This window comes from Alligator sinensis, unplaced genomic scaffold (genome assembly GCF_000455745.1).
Source record: "Alligator sinensis unplaced genomic scaffold, ASM45574v1 scaffold607_1, whole genome shotgun sequence".
Lineage (NCBI taxonomy): Eukaryota > Metazoa > Chordata > Crocodylia > Alligatoridae > Alligator > Alligator sinensis.
Genome location: NW_005841935.1, coordinates 286,851 through 305,252, shown reverse-complemented (window position 1 = coordinate 305,252; position 18,402 = coordinate 286,851). Strand labels below are relative to the sequence as shown.

The window sequence follows — 18,402 nt, the reverse complement described above, 5'->3', positions numbered from 1 at the left end:
TCCTGTAGTGCTGCATGAGTGCCGGGAGTTGCATTTGCACCATGGGAAGCCCTGTGCAATAGAAGCTGGCTGTCCTGGCTGCACTCCTTGCCACCATGTGCACCTCTGGCTGAAGCCACGCTCTGCCAGGCTGTAGCACCTGCGTGGGCCGTGAGCACCCTGAGGGCCCCTGGTTGCTGCTGCCACCACGCCCAGGAGGGGCTATATGCCATGTGGGGGGAGTGTGTATGTGGGGGGGTCCCACAGCCCTCCCTCACATCAACACCCTGCCCACCCGAGCTCTGTGTTCCTGCTGTCCTCGGGGCGCAGGTTCCACACTCCCACCAGCCCTATGCTCCCTGTCCCTACCCAGCTGCAGCTTGCCGTCACCACAGCTCCCTCCTACTGCAGCTCTCCCTGCCCTCACTGCTTCCCTACCCTACATTCCCTACCCGGAGCAAGCACTGTCGCAGGGAGACAAGGAGGAGCTACTGGATGCCAGGGAAACTGTGCAGGTCCCCCAGTGGCTGCAGCAATGGCAGCAGCAGCCTCACCTGGAAGCTGCGTGCTGACTGGACCAGGCCCTTCTACGTATGAGGGTGGGAGCGAGACGCATGGGCTGGGCAAGGTACAATTAGTTGGTGGGTGCCCGCATACTAGATGGAATTGGCTAGATGATCTGGATTCAGCCTGCAGGCCGTATTTTGCCCACCCCTGCTGTAAACACTCCAGAAATGTGTGCAGCAATTGTTATGCATTAAGCAGTGACTTGACTTCTGTGTTGTTCATTCAAATCTGGTTTTGGTAAGGGGTGTGAACCATTGATTAGATCAAGGTCTTCTAATTCATCTTGCTCTAGAGTCGGACCCTGAGGCCCCTTGTAGCCCAGAGCCAGACCATGGAGCCCAGTGCCACAGTGACAGTGCCAGCACAGAGCATGTCTCTGCAGCTGGTGTCTGGGGAGATAGGGCTGTTTAAGTGTGGCCAAGTGAAGTGAGTGAAAGATGACTGGGGCTTTGTTAGACCTGTGTTGGTCCTGTCACCTTCCTGCCACTGATCACTGTGTCTATTGGGGTCCAAGGGCCCCAAATTCTGTGGCAAGCCACTCCCTTAGCCACACCAGTAGCCTAACAGGCCAGACAGAACAGATCCATGGGCTAAATCTGGCCTGCAAGCCATATATTTGACACCCCTGGATTTAGACCGTCATAGGAAACTCCTCTTCCTCTGCTCATCTTTGTTTTATTTTATTGTTTGAAATTCAGTCTGGCCCATTACCAGAGTGCTGTACTGAGATGTACTCTCTGTCTTTTAAGGCTGGTGCATATGGCCATTTTTTTTTCAAACTGAGGTGTCCTTAAAATGAGGATTACTAAAACTGGGAAAAAGAGTGATAAGATATTTTCTCACATTTACACTAACTTGCAAACCTTTTAGCATACTAACCTGCATAGACTATTGCCTCAAACTATTAAACTTCAATAGATAACTCCATTATCACTGTACTGTCTGCTAATCTGACAAAATCATTGTGTATTCAAAATCAACTAAAGCCTTAGAAATTGCTTTTAATGTTCCACTTGTAGGAAAAAACTCATGATGTACAAAAAAATGCTTCAATTTAGAATTGCTAGGCATTTTTCACGCACAGTGTGAGAGCAGACATTCATATGAAATTTTTCCAATCCTGTTCTCTGGAGTGCTTCAGCACTCTACAGAGCCCCTCCAAGCTGATGCCTTTCAAACGGCTCTGGAGCAGATGCTGTAACAGACCTGTGAAGGTAAGAAGGTGAAGAGCAGAGATCCTGACATCCCTTTTGAGCCCCAGAGACCACTGCAGATTGCTGCAGATTAGCTAAAGAAAGGGCTGAGATAAATCTGGGATTGCCTGTGGGGGATAGATCAGACCTTGTATCTGGTATTGCCATAAGGGCAAGAGAAAGCTTTATGTATAAAAAGTGGGGAAATGAAAAGCTTGCCCAGGAGAGTGAGAGTTTGGAGTTGTCACAACCCAAGGGTGTGATTTTTGTTTGTGTGCGCTTCGGCACTGCTGAATTATTTCCCGCCACTTGTAGCTTTCTTTGCAGGGTGCATTTCTTCGTTGCAACACAGAAATGCACGTTGCAAGGAGTTCCCGCCATTTGTATTCAGATTCGTGCCCCACTATTGGTCAGTTTGCAATTATTCCTAGGTGGCGGCTAGCGATTGGTTTGCTAGCCGTATAAAAGGCTTGAGTGGTTTCTGCCCAAGTTGGAGGACTCCACGAACATCAGGAGGAGGAGACTTCACATCTCGTGAAGATCTCTAAGCGCTGCGGAGCCTATTGGACCCAGCGGGTATATCAAGAAGGCTACAGGGGTCTGATCAGTCTCTCGCCCCTCCCCATCGCCGCCTAATCCCTCGACGTACCCCTCCCTGCACGCAAGTTCCACGGAGCCTAGCAAACTTCGTGTGAGTGAATCCAGAACTCTGTCCGAGTCCTTAAACTGGGACTTAAGCGAAGTTTTCCTGGAAGTCTTTCCAGCCTACACCGCGACCATCTACGGTGTAAGTAAACAATCTTAAATCAACCATTAAGCGTCCGTGCCTAATTCTAGCATGCTGCCTGCCTTCCCTGACCTGGCGTGTCCGGGCTGCTGGCCACAGCCCGCCGCGCGAAAAAAGGGCCTCGGACTGCTCCCGGCCTGCACAGGGGTATGAGGATGTACCCCTTTTGTTAAGGGGTTCTGTGGTGTTGGGCTGGGTGGGTAAGCCTTACCAGGAGGTGGTGTTCCTAGGTGCCCTGTGAGGTAGCCCTTGGGCTAGGGAGTGGTTCTGTGGGGTTGTGGTGCATAACCTTAGCCCTGGTAGGGTATTGATGGAGTATGTGGACAAACATATTCGTATCAGCTTCAAAACGGGGTCAGTGGAGGGCTGTTGCTTAGACGTGTACAGTTCCTTTTCCCCCATTTTTGAAGCTGCTCCAAGTGTACATTTATCCATACCCAGCGGCTGCTGGGGTTACCCCTTATCCTGTTGTGGCATTGTTGAGGACTGAGGTATGTTGCTCAGGGGCCAGGGCAGGATGGGCCTGACCCTGGTGAGGTACTGGTGGAAATCATGATTGGTACCACTGGCTGTGATGGAGTATAACTGGAGGCTGGTGTTGAATACTGCTGGCCCTTTTGAGGATAGACCTGCCCCAGAACCAAAAGTGGGGTACAATTTAGGGAGTGGTGGAAAGCCTGCGTAAGTGGTATGGTGGAGACCTTCTTTTGTGTGTCTGTCTCAACCCAAACATTGTCTATTAGCATCTCTAATTTATTTTACTATGCCCACTGCCTTCCTTGTGGCATCAGTGTTTGGACTTGCCTGGTAATGCTGTGGTGTGCTTGACCAGGGAAATGTGCCTCCTATCCAGGTCAACACACAGTTTATAGGAGCTCTCCATTCTTCAGCTGCCTTAGGCTTCTTCTCTGATGTAGCCAGGCCTGTGAGCATTTTTTTTTTTTTCCTACTATGCCTGGCAATTGCTATGTTGTAGTCTTGGGCTGTAAATTTTGGACTCTGTTTAAATATCAGGTAAGTGAGGGGGACAAGGGATTGTGACCAACTTACCACATGGAAGTAATGTATGAACTAAGTTAACTCTCTGTAGGGAGAGAGACAGTAGTGCAAGGTACCCATTAGTGAATGACTTGATAACAATCAGAAAATTCCCAACAACAGCCTATAATGGGTAATAAACCTTGCAAAGGCCCCCATTCTCTCTCTGCAAAATGGTCAGTCACCCCCCCTGTCAGCCTAAAACTTTTATGAAAGGAGTTGAAAGGCAGAGGCATTAATCCCCTCCTTCCCCTTTCCCAGGTACAGATTCAAACCCTATACAGCAGATGCTAACAGGGGTGGGCAATTATTTCAGGCAGAGGGCCACTTACCGAGTTTTGGCAAGCTGTCAAGGGCCACATGGGTAGCCCTGCCCCTTGACAGGTGCCCCACCCCCTTGTTGCCATCTTGGGATAGGAAGTCCTAAACCCCTAGCCCCTGACCTTTGCCACCAGAAGCCCCTCCTCTTGCCCCCAGAAATACTCCTTTCAGCAAGGAGTTTTGTAATAAAATACCAAATTATGTTGTAAACGAACATCTACAACATTCATTGATTTGATTTCAAAAAATATTTTTATCCTGATTTACATGTGTTTGTGTAGTACATAGAAGTGATCACACAATAGCTTAAAGTGAAGTCTTACTCTTGTAAACTGCGGGAGTGTGGGGGACATAGGGGAGTGAGTATAGGTTTGTGGGGGTATGGGGGAGGTGGATACATGTGTGGTATGTGGGTGTGTGTATAAGTGGGATGTGGGGGAGCATGGTTGGGGTGTGTGAAGGGGTGTGGGTGTGTGTGTATGGTAGGGGGTGCTTGCGGGACTCGCCCTATGACCACACACGCACGCACACACACATACACACCCTTCCATCCCTCCTGGCCCTGGGGTACCAGTGCGGCCCCCTGCTCCTGTGGTACAGTGATGCAGCCAGGGGCCATGTGATGCTGTGTGCAGGGAAAGCTGCCCCAGGCAGACACTTCTGGGTGGGGGGTGGGGGGGGCTGGGCTGGGCTGGCTTTTCTCCCGCCCCCTGCCGGCTTCCTCTGGGTCCTACTGTCCCTTTCTCCTGTCAGCTTTCACAGGCAGCCAGAGGCAGATAAAATTTTTAGAAAATTAATATTTAGGTGCCCGTCAGGCTGGATAGAATGGCCTGGCAGGCCGGATGTGGCCTGTGGGCCATATTTTGCCCACCCCTGCCTTAGTATCTCAGTTTCCATGATCTCTGGACAGTAAGCTGCTAGGGCCATCCAGTCTGGCTATACTACCAACCTCCCACCCAAATGCCCCCCCACCACTGCTGAGCCCTTATAGGTTTTAACAGATACAATATGCTTAGCATACCTTTTCAAAGGAAGATCACTCACTCATTTGTATGTGATGTTGCAGGAGGCTGCGCTGAGGACATACTACATAAATGATGATCAGCAAGACTATGAACTCCAGACATTTACTCAGCAGGCCTTGTTGTCTGATGACATTATCAACAGGAATGATGCCTCAGAAGAAATCTGTCCAGGTTCAGTATTCAGAGAGTCTGTTCCTGAAGCTTGGATCATAAGAGCCAAACCAAAGGACCATGAAGTATTACGAATATATCCTGCTTGGCTGAAGTAAGTGTTTTCCTTCAGTTTGCAAGGTTACTTAGCAGTTTTGCTTTCCTTAGTACTGGCAATCATTGGAGAGAGTATTACACAGGTGTAATGGAAGACAAAATCTGCGCAGCTGTGTCTGTTTTCTAGATTTACATTAACTTTTGTAATGATGCTTGAAAGTCAATGCCTGTTGGTTCCTCTGTGTATCATGCAACTTTGTTCAGTTGTATCACTATGCTTTAATCCAAGATGATGTAAATTTTTAAGTAGACTGTATCTACATATATACAATAACTTCAGAAGTGTTGATTGATTTGAATTGATTTGGTTTATATGCTGCTGTTCCTAAACAAAGCTCAGAGTGCCTTACGACAAAAGACAAAATAACTTAAAAACAATTAACTGGCTGGAAGCCCTGAACAGGTAGCTAACTGGCCTAGATAAGGAAGCTGGGGGAGTCACTGACTTAAAATAACACAACCAACTCATCCTAAAATTCAAAACAATCCATTCCATCTACTCTTGCCTTCCTGCCTATGACTTCAGAAACAGTCTCCCCTGCTCCGTATAGCCATGCTTACCAACATCCATTCTCTACCTTGATAAAAAATAGATATTTCATTCCCATACTCCCTCACATCCGTGCCCACTCCCACTCCTCTATATTGCATCCAGGAGTGTTCCTTCTTCCTCAGTGTACCTCCATCTCCCATAGTGGGACCATGTGTGTCCCCAAAAGTCATTCATCCTTCCTTTTTCACCAAAGAATGCATTATTCAATTAATAAAAAATAACAAGAAATACAAAAGCAGAGGAGCTTTATTTTTTTATTTTTAAAGAAAACATTAGGATTAAGAATTTATGTTAAATACTTTTCTATGGAGCTTTTTGTCTTGTTTTTTGGTAATACTACTGAAAGCTTGCCTATATCATTTTGACCCCCTAGGGAGTACTATTGTAAAAACATTCCCTGCTCATCCAGTTTCTCTTGTGCATGTATTAAATGCCGAATACATCATGTGGCTGTGGTGTGTCATGAACCAGTAACCACACTCAAGAATGGTAGTCTGAGAGCGCTACTGGGTGCATACTGAACAGCTCTGTCAACACAAGTTGTGGCATATGGAGCCAAGCATGCCATGTTTCTACACAGCATTCCCTAACAAGTTGTAGGTAGGGTAGGCATTAGGGGTGTGCGAAATGGGTTGTTTTCGATTCGGGTTCAGCCCAAATCAGGGACAGTGATTTGATTCAGATCACTGTCCCAATTCAATTCAGCTGCATCTGAAGATTCGATGCTGATTCTGAGAATCAGCAATTTGGCTGTAGACGGGGCTCTAAATGTTTTTTCTACATACCTTGAAGTACCAGTTGTGGCTGGTGAATGCTGCAATGGTGGGGCAGATGGAGCATCCCACGGGGGGGGGTGCAGACCCAGAAATGCTTCTGGTCCGCTGCCAAGCACGCTGGGGACCCCCACCACCCCTGCACTCCTGTGGGATGCTCCATCTGCCACACCATCTCGGTGTTCATGAACCACCTGGTACCTTGAAGTATGTAGAAAAAACTTATAAATCTGTGTTTGTCTGAATCATTTGAATCTCTGGGAATCAATTTGGAGGGTTCTGATTCGATTTGGAGAGATTAAAGGGTCTCCTGATTCAGTTCCAGGATTTGGCCACTGAATTGGGCCGAATCTCCGCCAAATCAAATCAGCAGCCGAAGCTTCACACAGCCCTAGTAGGCATGCTTTAGGAGTTTTGTTTCAAACTGATTGGACAGCAAGACAAGACTGATATGCTTTATGGGCACTTGCATTTTACAGTCACTTCATGTTTTCTTTCAAAATTTTGTTTTCATTCTTGCTAAGATTGTCAGTATGCTGCCAAACTTTAGTCAGTGATCCTGTCAGTGACTTAGTGGACAGAACATTATTGATTTCTACTGTCCGTGATCAGATCTGCCTGTACAGTATCATTTAGTTTTGAGATTTTGATGGCTGGTCTTAGGGATGGTAGTTCCCCTTTGACCAGGATGAAGAGGCTATACTCATCTCATGTAAGTTAGCAAACAGTTTTACTTCATCAATTAGTGAATTGTTCTTGTTATCCCTTGGAGGAATTGGAATCTGGGATCTTAAAGGAATTACCCCATTATTCTGTTAGTCTTTTGGGGCTATCTATGCACAGTGACTTTGACAAATATATATTTGTATTTATTTAGAATTGGAATGGCCTACATCTCTCTACGAATAAATAAAGAAAGCACCACTCGGACTGTAATCAAAGAAGTTCTCCCACTACTGGGAAGACAGGTAAGCTCAAAATGAAGAGTGAGACCTTTGTAAGAGAGGACAAGGCAAGATGCCGCGTTCATTGATTTAAGCACTTATTGTGTGTGTGTACACACATGCACACGCACATGCACACACACCCACACCCCGCATGTTCATACCCCGATTTCTGTTCTGCACTGGTATACGTTACCAGTCTCATTGGTGTTTGAGTTAACTTAGTGGCTAGCTAAGTTGATCACGAGTAGAAGCCGGGCTTTTGCTGGTCTGGCTTGTCAGGCAAACTGATGCTTCAGGGTGATATACAGAACAAGACCCAAAATTGACATGTCTCGCCCCATCTTTATACTTTTGCCAATTCACACACTCCTCTGGGCTTCTGCTGTGTTCCTTCTTGAAGATCAATTGATTTTGTTCTCATGCTGTTCTGGGGCGGATTCTTCTTGTTGTGGTCTTTAATCTGTCTGCATTCTTCAGCCAGTCGCCAGCTGGCATTTTCCTTTTCCACAAACACATTCTCCCCAAGTAGTATACAAAGGAGTGATAGGTCGAGCACTTATGTCAAGCTACAGAGCAATACAAAATGGAGTTTCTTAAGGAAGTGCAGAACTCAAGAAAATACATCAAGATAATACACAAGATTAAGGCAATAGGCAAAATCTATCTCCATGTTACTTACCTAACATAAAGTTGGTAATTATGCCATTTGCATAACATTCTTTTTTTGATCCTTCAAAACATTTTGTTTTGAATGGGTCACTAGAATTTTCAGTGTAAAATAGTTATAGTACACAGTTGAGTTTGTTCTTGTGTTGTACTAATAAGATAGTTAATTTGTGATTTCTGTTTTTGTAGTCAATAACTTAAGGTAGTTTAATTATTTTTTAAAGAGAAATGGAAATTAATTACATTATTCCCATCTCCAGGGATGATTTTTTTGTTTTGTGAATTGGGAAATAACAGTTTAGTGGTTTGTACCATGGTTACATTATACATAACATTGTTGTACTGGTGGCTCAGAAACATTTCCTCTTTGCCAGCCACTTTTTTTAACCCAATTATACATACATAACTTTCCCTATCATAATACACCTTAGTTGTTTTATTATTTAATTTCTTTCAATAGCAAGTAGACAGACTTGTGCTTTGTGTTAGGCAGGGCTCTCTTAAAATGGGAAGCGTTGCACATATCTATTGTTGTGGTGTCCATTTATCACAAACTCAATGATCTCTGATATTTTTATTGGTATTTATGTGTCTCCCTAGTGAGCAAGGTATTTAGTAGTGCTTGCCTTGTTTCTTAATGCTTCCAAATCCACAGAATTTAAAATCCCTGTTCCTGCTTCTATTTCTTTTAATATTAAATTAGTTAAATTATGTTTTTTCCGAGTATTTTCACGCTTGAATGATTGTTACCAGGCATTAAGCAAGGGAGCACTGTAGGACCTGTGCATGGGTTTAATTTAAGTTGTTTCTGGCCCAACTGATTTTGATATGCAAGGTAACTATTAAGGGTGTTGATTGTATCTCTACAGGGGGCAAAACCTAAGCAGCTGAGGAAGAGGTGCCTCAGTAGGATTCCCCTGTAGAAAAGTGAACACTTGCTGAGTTACAGGCTAACAAGATTTAAAGGGACAGTTAAAGGGATTATATTGATACAACACCAATTTGTGTAGATTCCTGGCATTTACTTGAAATAAGGAGCCTTGTGTTTGATTAGGATAAGATTCCCAATAGCTAGGTAAAGAAGTTTCTAGAATATATTTAAATTCCTCTATAGTGTTAAACCTTGTGGGGTTTTTTTTATTATTTAATTCCACATCCCCAGGTGTGATTAGTGTCACTTGTATGGTTTACCCAAACTCCAACTTACACAGAATTTATGGCAGGTACAGTGTTATCCTGATATATGTGAACAAGGTGGTTGTTTTAGCACCATTTAACATTATGTTAAATTTGGTATTTGGGTTTTTTTGTGGTTTCTTTGAAGTGTATGGGGCCCAGGTAATGGTTTTAGACAGTTGCGAAAAACACTTTTTCCACATATCACAAAGGGGTCTTCCTTCTTCAGCACCAAATGGTATAGTAAAGACAAGATACCGATTACTTAATACAAACACAAAAACAGACTTACACATCTTTTTGCTTTACAGACTTTTAAAAGGATATCTCTGTAAGACACTTGTGCAATTTAAAATTCTTAAAAGAAAAAAAATAACAATAAACTGATAAATTTTAACGAAGCAAAAAGCAACAAGCAAGGCTAAGCTAAAATACCTAGGGCTCGTGCCATTTCTCTCTCCCTCGCGCTCTCTCTCTTTCATGTGTGTGTTAAATTTGAAAAACATAAACATTACAAGTAAAAGTGTTAAGAGAACAATTTCAGCTGGGAAACATGAACCCACTTGAGTTTCCTATCCTTTTTGATTTGATAGACTGAAGGACTTAGTCTATTGACTATGGAATATGGACCCATTCATTTTGAGTCTAGGATATCCCAGTTTTGGATACATTACTTGGTTTTCTGTTTCCCAGAGTGCTGAGTCTGTGGCCTTTTGTTTCTGTATTGCCATGTTTCTTTTTTTAATGGCCTCATTAATTCTGTGTTGCAGGGTGTACTTATCTGTTAGTAATTGTTTTAACCATTTAAAATAGTTATTTTTTGTGGCCACAAGATGGCTGTCTGGATATTTTGTAAATTGTTTTGGATTTATCATTAGTTGCATAGGTTGCCCAAATAAAATTCAACCATACCAGATTCTAGTTTGCAGCCCGTTACTGCTGCGGATGGCAGCTAAAATAAAAGGTAATTTTTTTAGGCAAATTTTTTCCTGTATGGTCTACGTAGTACCTCTTTGATGGTATGGTTTATCTGTTCAACTTGGCCTGAAGATAGAGGTTGATATGAGATGTGTAATTTTAATTTTAATTCTTAGGGCTTGAAGCATCATAGTAAATACTGTTCCTACGAAGGCCCCTTCATTGTCAGTCAATAATTTTAGGAGTCTTGTATTTGCATACTGCTTCAGTGAAAAGCTTTTGGCTGCTATCCCAGTACTGTTATTCTTAGTAGAAAAAGCTTCTACCTACCTAGAAAATGCATTAATAATTTTATAAGCAAATACCCGAATCCTTCCTTCCTTCTAGGTAATTTGTTAATAAAATCAATTTGAATTCGGTGCCATGGTCTGAAGCGTCTTTGACACATCATTGGTTGCCAGTGTAGGGGTCGAGCCTTTTCCATGGCACATTGAACACAGTTTTTAACCCACATTTTCATATTATTTTTTAATACTTTTTCAATTAGCAATTTGCTTGACTTGTCACAAAGTTCCCTCAATTTCTTTATGCATAAATTGGTGTGCTACATTAATCAGTTTTTGTTATTTTATTTTACTAAGGATGTGTTGGAATGGCTGCTGAGGCACCTCAATATTAGTGTTTTAAAGGGTTTGTTTGGTCTGACTTTTTTGCGTAATTCCTGGTGACTATTGTTGTAGGTCTTTCTTTAGGTCTTTCTTTTGTTAGGGTATTTAATTTATTGCTCCAGTATGTTTTCAAACTACTATCTTTATTGTGTGCCTTTCTGTTTTTTTTTTTTTTAAATGGGAGTGTTGGTTACCCAGTGGAAAATCCACTGCCACTCTTACATATGCAGTGTCCTTTCCATTTGTACCTTTCCAATTATTTCTTTCCCAATCATACATCTAGTACTGAATTTCTTTCATACACAAGTTACTGTTAGTGTAACTATACACTGATGGGGAGCTTTTTTATATAACTTGAAAACCTGGTAAATAGCATGTAGTTATACATTCTGAGCAGAGCTATGGTCTACGTTGCCTTCCAAAATTTACCCCTGTAGCTTACAGCTGCATATTTGACATACTTTTTTCTATTTATTATCATTAAACTTTCATTTGTGAACTATACAGCCTTTTAGTGTCTAATTCCTCTAATGGTGGTGCTTTCACTAAAGCGTTCCTCTGTTCTCAGGTGACTTTAGGGCATTCATGATATTGTTTCTTCTTAATTAAGGCATGAGTTAGCATGTCAGGGTTTAGACACTTTCAGTAGTGACTCCTCTGTTGATTAAAATCAGAGTCCATTGTGCCATGTGCGCATTAGACACCTTGTTTCACTAATTTGCCAGATATCATGTATTTGAGGGGAGAGTGTGCGCTCTGGATGGTGATATGAGCAATACCAGTAAGGGGCTTAAAAGATTGTACTGCCCAAACTGCCACTAAGCATTTTCGCTCATAGGGATCAAAATTTACTTTTGTTCCCTGAAGCTTCCTGGATTCATAAGCTACTGGCACTAATTTGCCTGCCTTATTAGTTTGAAGTAGTGTTGCAGCTAAAGTCGCCTTTCATTTGCTGCTAAGCGAATTACAAACGGCCTTGATTCATCAGGGAAACACAAAGCTGGAGCCGTTAAGGCTTTTTGTTTTAAGGTACTTAAGGCTGCTTCTTGTTTGGGTCCCCAAAGCCACAAAGTCTTTTTCTTTAACAGTTTCCACAATGGAAGAGTGATTTCTGCATACTTGTGAATGACAGGTTTTAGAAAGTTAAATCCTCCAAGCAGGACCCTCAGGCAGTGGCAATGCATAGGGCGTGCACGTGCACCCCATGAGAGTGCTAGTGCACCCCCTGACAGGTCACGCTTCCCACTTGGGTGATGGGGGGGGGGGGGGGGGGGGGGGGGGGGGACGCACCGCGGGGGCAGGCAGGAGCACTGGTGCCCCCCTGTGAGTGCCAGCTGGGGAGTAGGGGCACCAGGTAAAGCACTGCTGGCACTTCCTGGTCTGCAAGATTGGTCATTCCCTCTCTATCCCCCCGCCCCCGACTCAGGTGGCACCAGTTGCCCATGTCCTCAGGGAATGTGCATCTGTGGGCACTGGTATCTTTATTAGGGCCTGCACTTTTTGCTAATCTACCTGTTTCCCCTCCTTTTTAATGATTATACCTAAATACGTTACTTGTGGTTGCACTAATGCCTTTTCCAGATTAACTTTAAACCCAATATCTTGAATAAGAGTCGGAACGCTTTTGGTGAGCTGCTGTACTTTTTGTGTTTCTTCAAAAATGAAGATATTATTTACATAGGAGAAGATGAAGGGTCTTTCTCATGGAGACAAGCGATTTAGCATATTTATCACATGATGGTGTGCTATGGCTGGGGAACTGTGAAAGCCCTGAGGCAGACGGCAAAAAATATATTGCTGCCCCCACATCGTAAAAGCAAACCTATCTTGTGATTCTTGGTGTAAAGGAATAGCAAAGAACAGTTGGCTAAGTCAGTTACAGAAAAGTATCTTGCCTTGTACCTCCTGTGTGACCTTTGTCATGTCACCCACAATAGGAGCCATGAGTACCATGCCTTTATTAACTCTACATCCCTTTCCTTCTTGTTGATAAGGTTGGAGGGTCGGATATAAATTGCTTCTACCTCTACCACGTTCTCCACTTCTACCTGTAGAGTGGCCCCTTTCTGATTTAAACTGGGCACCACTCTCATTAGTGTGTGTGACTGTATCCAGGGCTGCTGCAAATGGTACTCTTTTTTTGTTGTTGTTGTTTAATCTGTGGAGCTGCATGGGTCAGAATCTGCCTGACCTGATCCCAGATAGTGATTAGGGAATCGGGTTGCCTCGCAGCCAGTGTCCCCATTTGGCTATCATATTGGGGAGCAAGTGAGGCTGTGCAGTCTCGGAGAGCGTTTACACCAAAATAGACTGTATGAAGGTTAGCTGCAGCGTGCCCCTGAGCATTTATGGGCTGAGATACCCCTGCCATCAGATGCATCAAGCCCCATCGATAAAGGTATGGTTCAGGGTTGTCTTTGGGACCTTTCAAACGTAGCTGCAGTTTGCACTTGCAACCGTCACCTTCCTATTTGTTCTCCCAGAACTGTCAAAAGAGGTAAAGCATTTGCATGGTTCCTGAACACCACCCGATCTACAATGCCTTGTAGTTTGGTGGCAGCACAGGTGGTAAAAAGGCGTTTGAACTCTTCTATGGTTAACCCCTCCTGGACACTCAGTTGTAAGGCACAAACGGCCTACTGGGACAGATTTTTTTCTGGTTAAAACTCCCAGTGGTTGTGCCATGGCCTGTATGTCTTAAGTGGAGAGGGGAACTACAGTTTGGGCTATGGGTGTTATATGATCCTGATTATCCTTATTTTCAGTAACCTGGGTAACTGCTGCAACAGGTTTTCCTTCCCCATTCTGAATATCTCCATTCTATGCCTTACGGGGGTCCAAAGGGGCCTCTTCCCAATCTTGATCTTTACAATAATCTTCTGGAACCGCAGCTACCTGGCGAGTAGTAAAACCTAATTTTTGTTTTAGGTGTTTAATGATAGACTCACAGTAGCTATGGTTAGCAGGGGCTTTTCCATTTTCTAGGGTAAACTGATGCACCATACCCTTTAAAACCTCCGTTTCTTTTTTATATTTAGCCTGTTCATCCACCGTTCTTAACAATTCACTTTTTTAAATTTTCCCTGCTTGGTATGCTTCCTGCAAAGGCTCCAACTGACTTTGAGCTCCCAGGGCTATAGCCTTCCATCTCTCCGGAGTCTCAACCTGCTGTAACTCCTTTTGTAGTGCACTGTTCTCATGTTTCTCTCCCGTTACTTTAGCATATGCATCCTGGCATCCTTCCCAAAGTAACCAAAAGACTGTGGGCAGGCAGCCAGCCCTTTATTATACTCAGTATAAAAAAGGGTTGGCTGCAGGTCTGCAGTATGCCAGTCACTGCTGGTCTGTGGTCACTTCCAGTCCGTGGCAGCTAACCCTCTTGTGGACTGGCAGCCAACCCTTTGCGGTCCCTGTACTGGGCCACAGCCCGGGGATTGGGAACCCCTGCCTTAGCCTCTTCACTGAGGCCTTCCCATTTCTTGGCTAGGTAGTCTGTTGGGTCTAGGAAAAGTGTCTAGGGCTTTGAAACCATCCTGGCACTAGGACGTGCTTCCGGGCAGGTCTGGGGTCTGAGTATTGGCCCAGGTACCCAGGAGAAATGTGCCTTTTTGGCCCAGTTGGTACAGGCTGAGGAGGTGTGCTCATAGGCCCACTGGCACTCAGGGACTGGACATCACCCTCACTGCTCATAGAAACAGTCATGTCATCAGCATACATCACCACCTTAACTGTAGGGCCAGCAGCTAGGGCTGCAGCTGTTGGGAGTGCCAGGCCCATCAGGCACTGCTGCAGCATGTGGAGCAATGATTCAGTGGCTAGGGCAGAGCATTCCAGAGAAAGGACAGCCCCGCTGGATGCCCCTTTATACTGGGAATGGGGCACATAGCTCTCCGTTCACTTTAACAAAGCTAGAGATGTCTTAGGACAGGACATGGATAACATTGAAGTGATGACAGGCACAAAACCAAAGGCTTCCATAGTCTGGAATCGGAAGTGGTAGTTGACCCGATTAAAGGGAGATCAGGATGATGTTCAAGCCAAGCAGTTCAGCAGCTTCCAGCAGGTCACGTAGCAGAAACAGGTCATCCTGGATGGTTCTTCTGGGTACGCAGTAGCTCTGTTTGGGGCCTACGTCAAAAGCCATGACCGTTTTGAGCCAGCTGGCCAGGGTTTAGGTCGGGATTTGTAATTGGCATACAGGAGAGATACTGGTTGTCAGTTATTAATTGTTATCATGATCCTCTTTTTTGGACATTAGTATGAGGACTGCTTGCCAGGGGAGGGGGAAGGAGAGTTTGTTTAATAAGCAAACAAAACAAAACAAAAATCATGATTCCTCTTATCATCGAGTATCAGGTGTGTCATATTTAAACAATGTGATGTCCATGCAACAATGTATTATTTCTTAGAGAGGACAGGTTTGTTGTGATAGTAGCTATTTATAATTAATATAAATTTTAAGCTAAGTCTGCTTCCATGAACTGACTAAATCACCGGTGTGGGAGTGTATTAGAAGTGCTGTCAGCTACTGAAGTGGAGAGACTTAGTGCTGTTCAGCAGTTATTTCTCCAGATGCCTTTTTTAAAGTGCTCTGGCAGCTAAAGAAACAGGTATCTGAGTCTTTGCATGTGAGGAACAAGTAGAATGTAAATGGAAGAGTTTCCAGACGAATGAAGCACAAGGTAATTTAAAACTATTTAACTGCATGTGTAGGTGCATTAATATTGTAATTTAACCATTAAAATGCAAAGCTAAAGCAAGAGTATTATCTGTTACAATGTAAATCTAAATATTACAAATTTTGGCAGGTAGAATGTATTGATAACTACAAATTGGTGGAAGTATTCATGGGCGGTAAACAAGGTAAGTCAAAAAATGTTTCCTGAACAGCATGGTTGAGTGCTATCACGTATACCAGGGCTGTCCAACTTCTAACTGGTGGGGAGGGTCACACACCCCACATGCCATACTCAGAAGGACTGCAGCACCCCCATCTCCCTGCTGCACCAAGCACCAGGGTTTCCCTTGCTGCTGCTCTGCCCCCCACCCCTGGTCACTTTCATTGCTGTTCTGTGTCCTGGCTGCAAGCTCCCTTGCAACTTCAGTGCTGCAGGTGCACTGAATGCTGTACCATGATGCACCTCCCTGCCTCCTGGGCCAGATGTAAGGGCAGGAAGGAGAAACTAGAGAGCTGGAAGCCTGTTGCAGCTGGAGCAATGGGAGGAGCAGTGACCAGGTGGGAGCCCAGGGTGTAATTTAACCCTTTGGGGACTGTATGCAGCCCATGGGCCACCAGTTGGACAGCCCTAATACATACATACATACATGTGTTTATTTTAATAAATGCCGTATTTAGTTTTTCAGATGATCCCTTTGAATTGAAAGTATACAACTACACTGAAATATTTAATTAGAAGTGCTGTTTATTCTTTAAAAATGTGCTCCCACAGATTTTATTTAGTTCTTTTACTGTTAAGAAGGGGAGAGAGAATGTTTATGGGGATTAGAGCTACAAATGTGGGAATCCATGCTACGCTTGTGAGGTGAATAAGGAGCAGGCTGTAAGGGAGACTACAGCAGGTTATGTTGAAAAGGGAATTATCTGGCTGAAATGTGGTTACAGAGAGGTCATTAGCCATATTCATCGGAAGTCAGCCAGAAGATGGAGCAAGGTGTCACCTTATAGAATAATTTGAAGTAGGCTGTTACCTATGAAGGCTTATGCATTTCTGAATAAGTTAGTAACGGTTAGTCTATAAGGTGCCACCTTGCCTTGTCTTATGCCTGTAATATGATCACCAGTGGTTTTCATCAGGGATTGATCTTGCAATCTACCCTGTTTTAATATCTTTTTATTAATGATCTTGGCACTGGAATTGGCATGTAGTTCTGGCACAGTGATCTACATGTGATGTAGTCATGTGTTTCTAGTCACCAGATTGGGATATAAAAGTAGCTCCTGTAATGGGAAAGACATCTGATAATCCCATGCCTTCAGGATTTTCTGGTTGGCCATTGAAACCAGAAAGAAAACATTTTCTGTTTGTGAGTGCTGCTGGCTTCCTCTGAGGCACTGGAACGTTGTTTACAGCTAAGACAGTTTTTGGCTGAGGTATACTGATGCTCCTGCCAGTACTAGAAGCCTTGGAGGTCTTTGGAGCAGTTATTCCACTATGCTACACTGTCATGGACTTTGGAGGGTTTTCCCTCATTTGTAGCATGGGGCATGGTCCTCTTCCTAGGATCTCCTGGGTGTTTTTTAACCATTTCTACCATTGTACTGGCAGAGTATTGGCAGTCTCTCATCCCCCCTGCTTTTATCTGAGGTGTGTTAAAGGGGGTCCTTGATATTGTGGGTACTGTGTAGAGGTGCACCAATACATCGGTCTGACATCAGATTGGCACCAATTATAAAGAAAATTAAAAATAGTGCTGTTAAAAGTATTTTCAGACCTTTCTGAGGGTGACTGATAGCTTAACGTTTGTATACATTGCTTGTGTAAATCAGAGAGAGCAGTAAATCAGAGTTAAAGACATTACATTCTCTTACAATAGTGATCTAACCTTTTTATTGTTGATTTTAAATTAAGTGCTGAAATAACAAGCCTGGTAATTATTTCAAATTTTTATTTTAGTTCAGCGGATGGTTTTGGATGACCAGGAATTGATCATAAACAGACTAAAGGATATAAGAAAGGTAAACAAAAAGGAAAATACAATTTATACTTCAATTGGGTGACTACTTTTTCTTTTTTCTGCAAAATTTCTGGATAAATTTAGTTTTCATTACATGGAGGAACCACTGTCTGTCTATAGACTTCCATGTAGAACAGTCAAATATTGCAGCTTAAGGTGTAGTGATTTATAATTCTTTCCAGGCACAGAAAGTTTTGGTGATTAATGGGTTTTATACTTGAGTGCTCTGTGGTGTAGTGTGACAAATTCTGCTTTGTTGTAGACTTCAATACGTCAGATGAATCAAACAAGATTTTACATTGTACAAAATACTAAATCAGTTGTGCGAGTAAATCTGTTTGTTGGTGGTCTGCCACCTCAACTCTCAGCTGAAGACTATACTAACATCCTTAAGGAGGAATTAGCTATCAAAAGTAAGTAAACTATCTTGAAAGACCGCTACTTTAAGATTCTTTTCTATTGACTAAAATTATATAGTAAACTCTCATCTCTTCTGAATTTCTTTTAATATGCTTGTGCCTGGTTTAGAGGTAAGTGTCATTTTTTTACACAGCTATTTTCCTCTGGTTATATATATTATCTGAAATAGTACCCTGTTTTCTTCTGTTTCATCACAACAGACTGATTTTTGAATAAGGAAAAAAAGTATGGGACAGCTTGCTATATATGCTTTGAAGGATGGTGTTTGTGCTATCTCAGTCACCTTTATATATGTCCACTGACATTAACCATTTAGTCTTTTTCTAAAACTATTATTAGTCCTTTTTAAAATAAAGTTAAATAGAGTTTTAATTCCCATTCCAAATATAGTTTTAATTCTGCAGGAAT

The 18,402-nt window shown here is 43.3% G+C and overlaps 1 protein-coding gene across 4 annotated transcripts in view; it reads left to right on the top strand.

Annotated features, from left to right (window-relative positions):
• DGKQ (diacylglycerol kinase theta) overlaps positions 1 to 18,402 on the top strand; it is a 149,529-nt gene that overhangs the window by 87,805 nt on the left and 43,322 nt on the right. For all 4 annotated transcript variants that reach the window (XM_025199097.1, XM_025199098.1, XM_025199100.1 and 1 more), the window contains 5 exons: positions 4,952 to 5,175; positions 7,381 to 7,471; positions 15,687 to 15,741; positions 17,514 to 17,575; positions 17,837 to 17,987. In XM_025199097.1, coding sequence (XP_025054882.1) covers positions 4,952 to 5,175; positions 7,381 to 7,471; positions 15,687 to 15,741; positions 17,514 to 17,575; positions 17,837 to 17,987 — 583 coding nt within the window. The remainder of the gene's footprint in view (positions 1 to 4,951; positions 5,176 to 7,380; positions 7,472 to 15,686; positions 15,742 to 17,513; positions 17,576 to 17,836; positions 17,988 to 18,402) is intronic.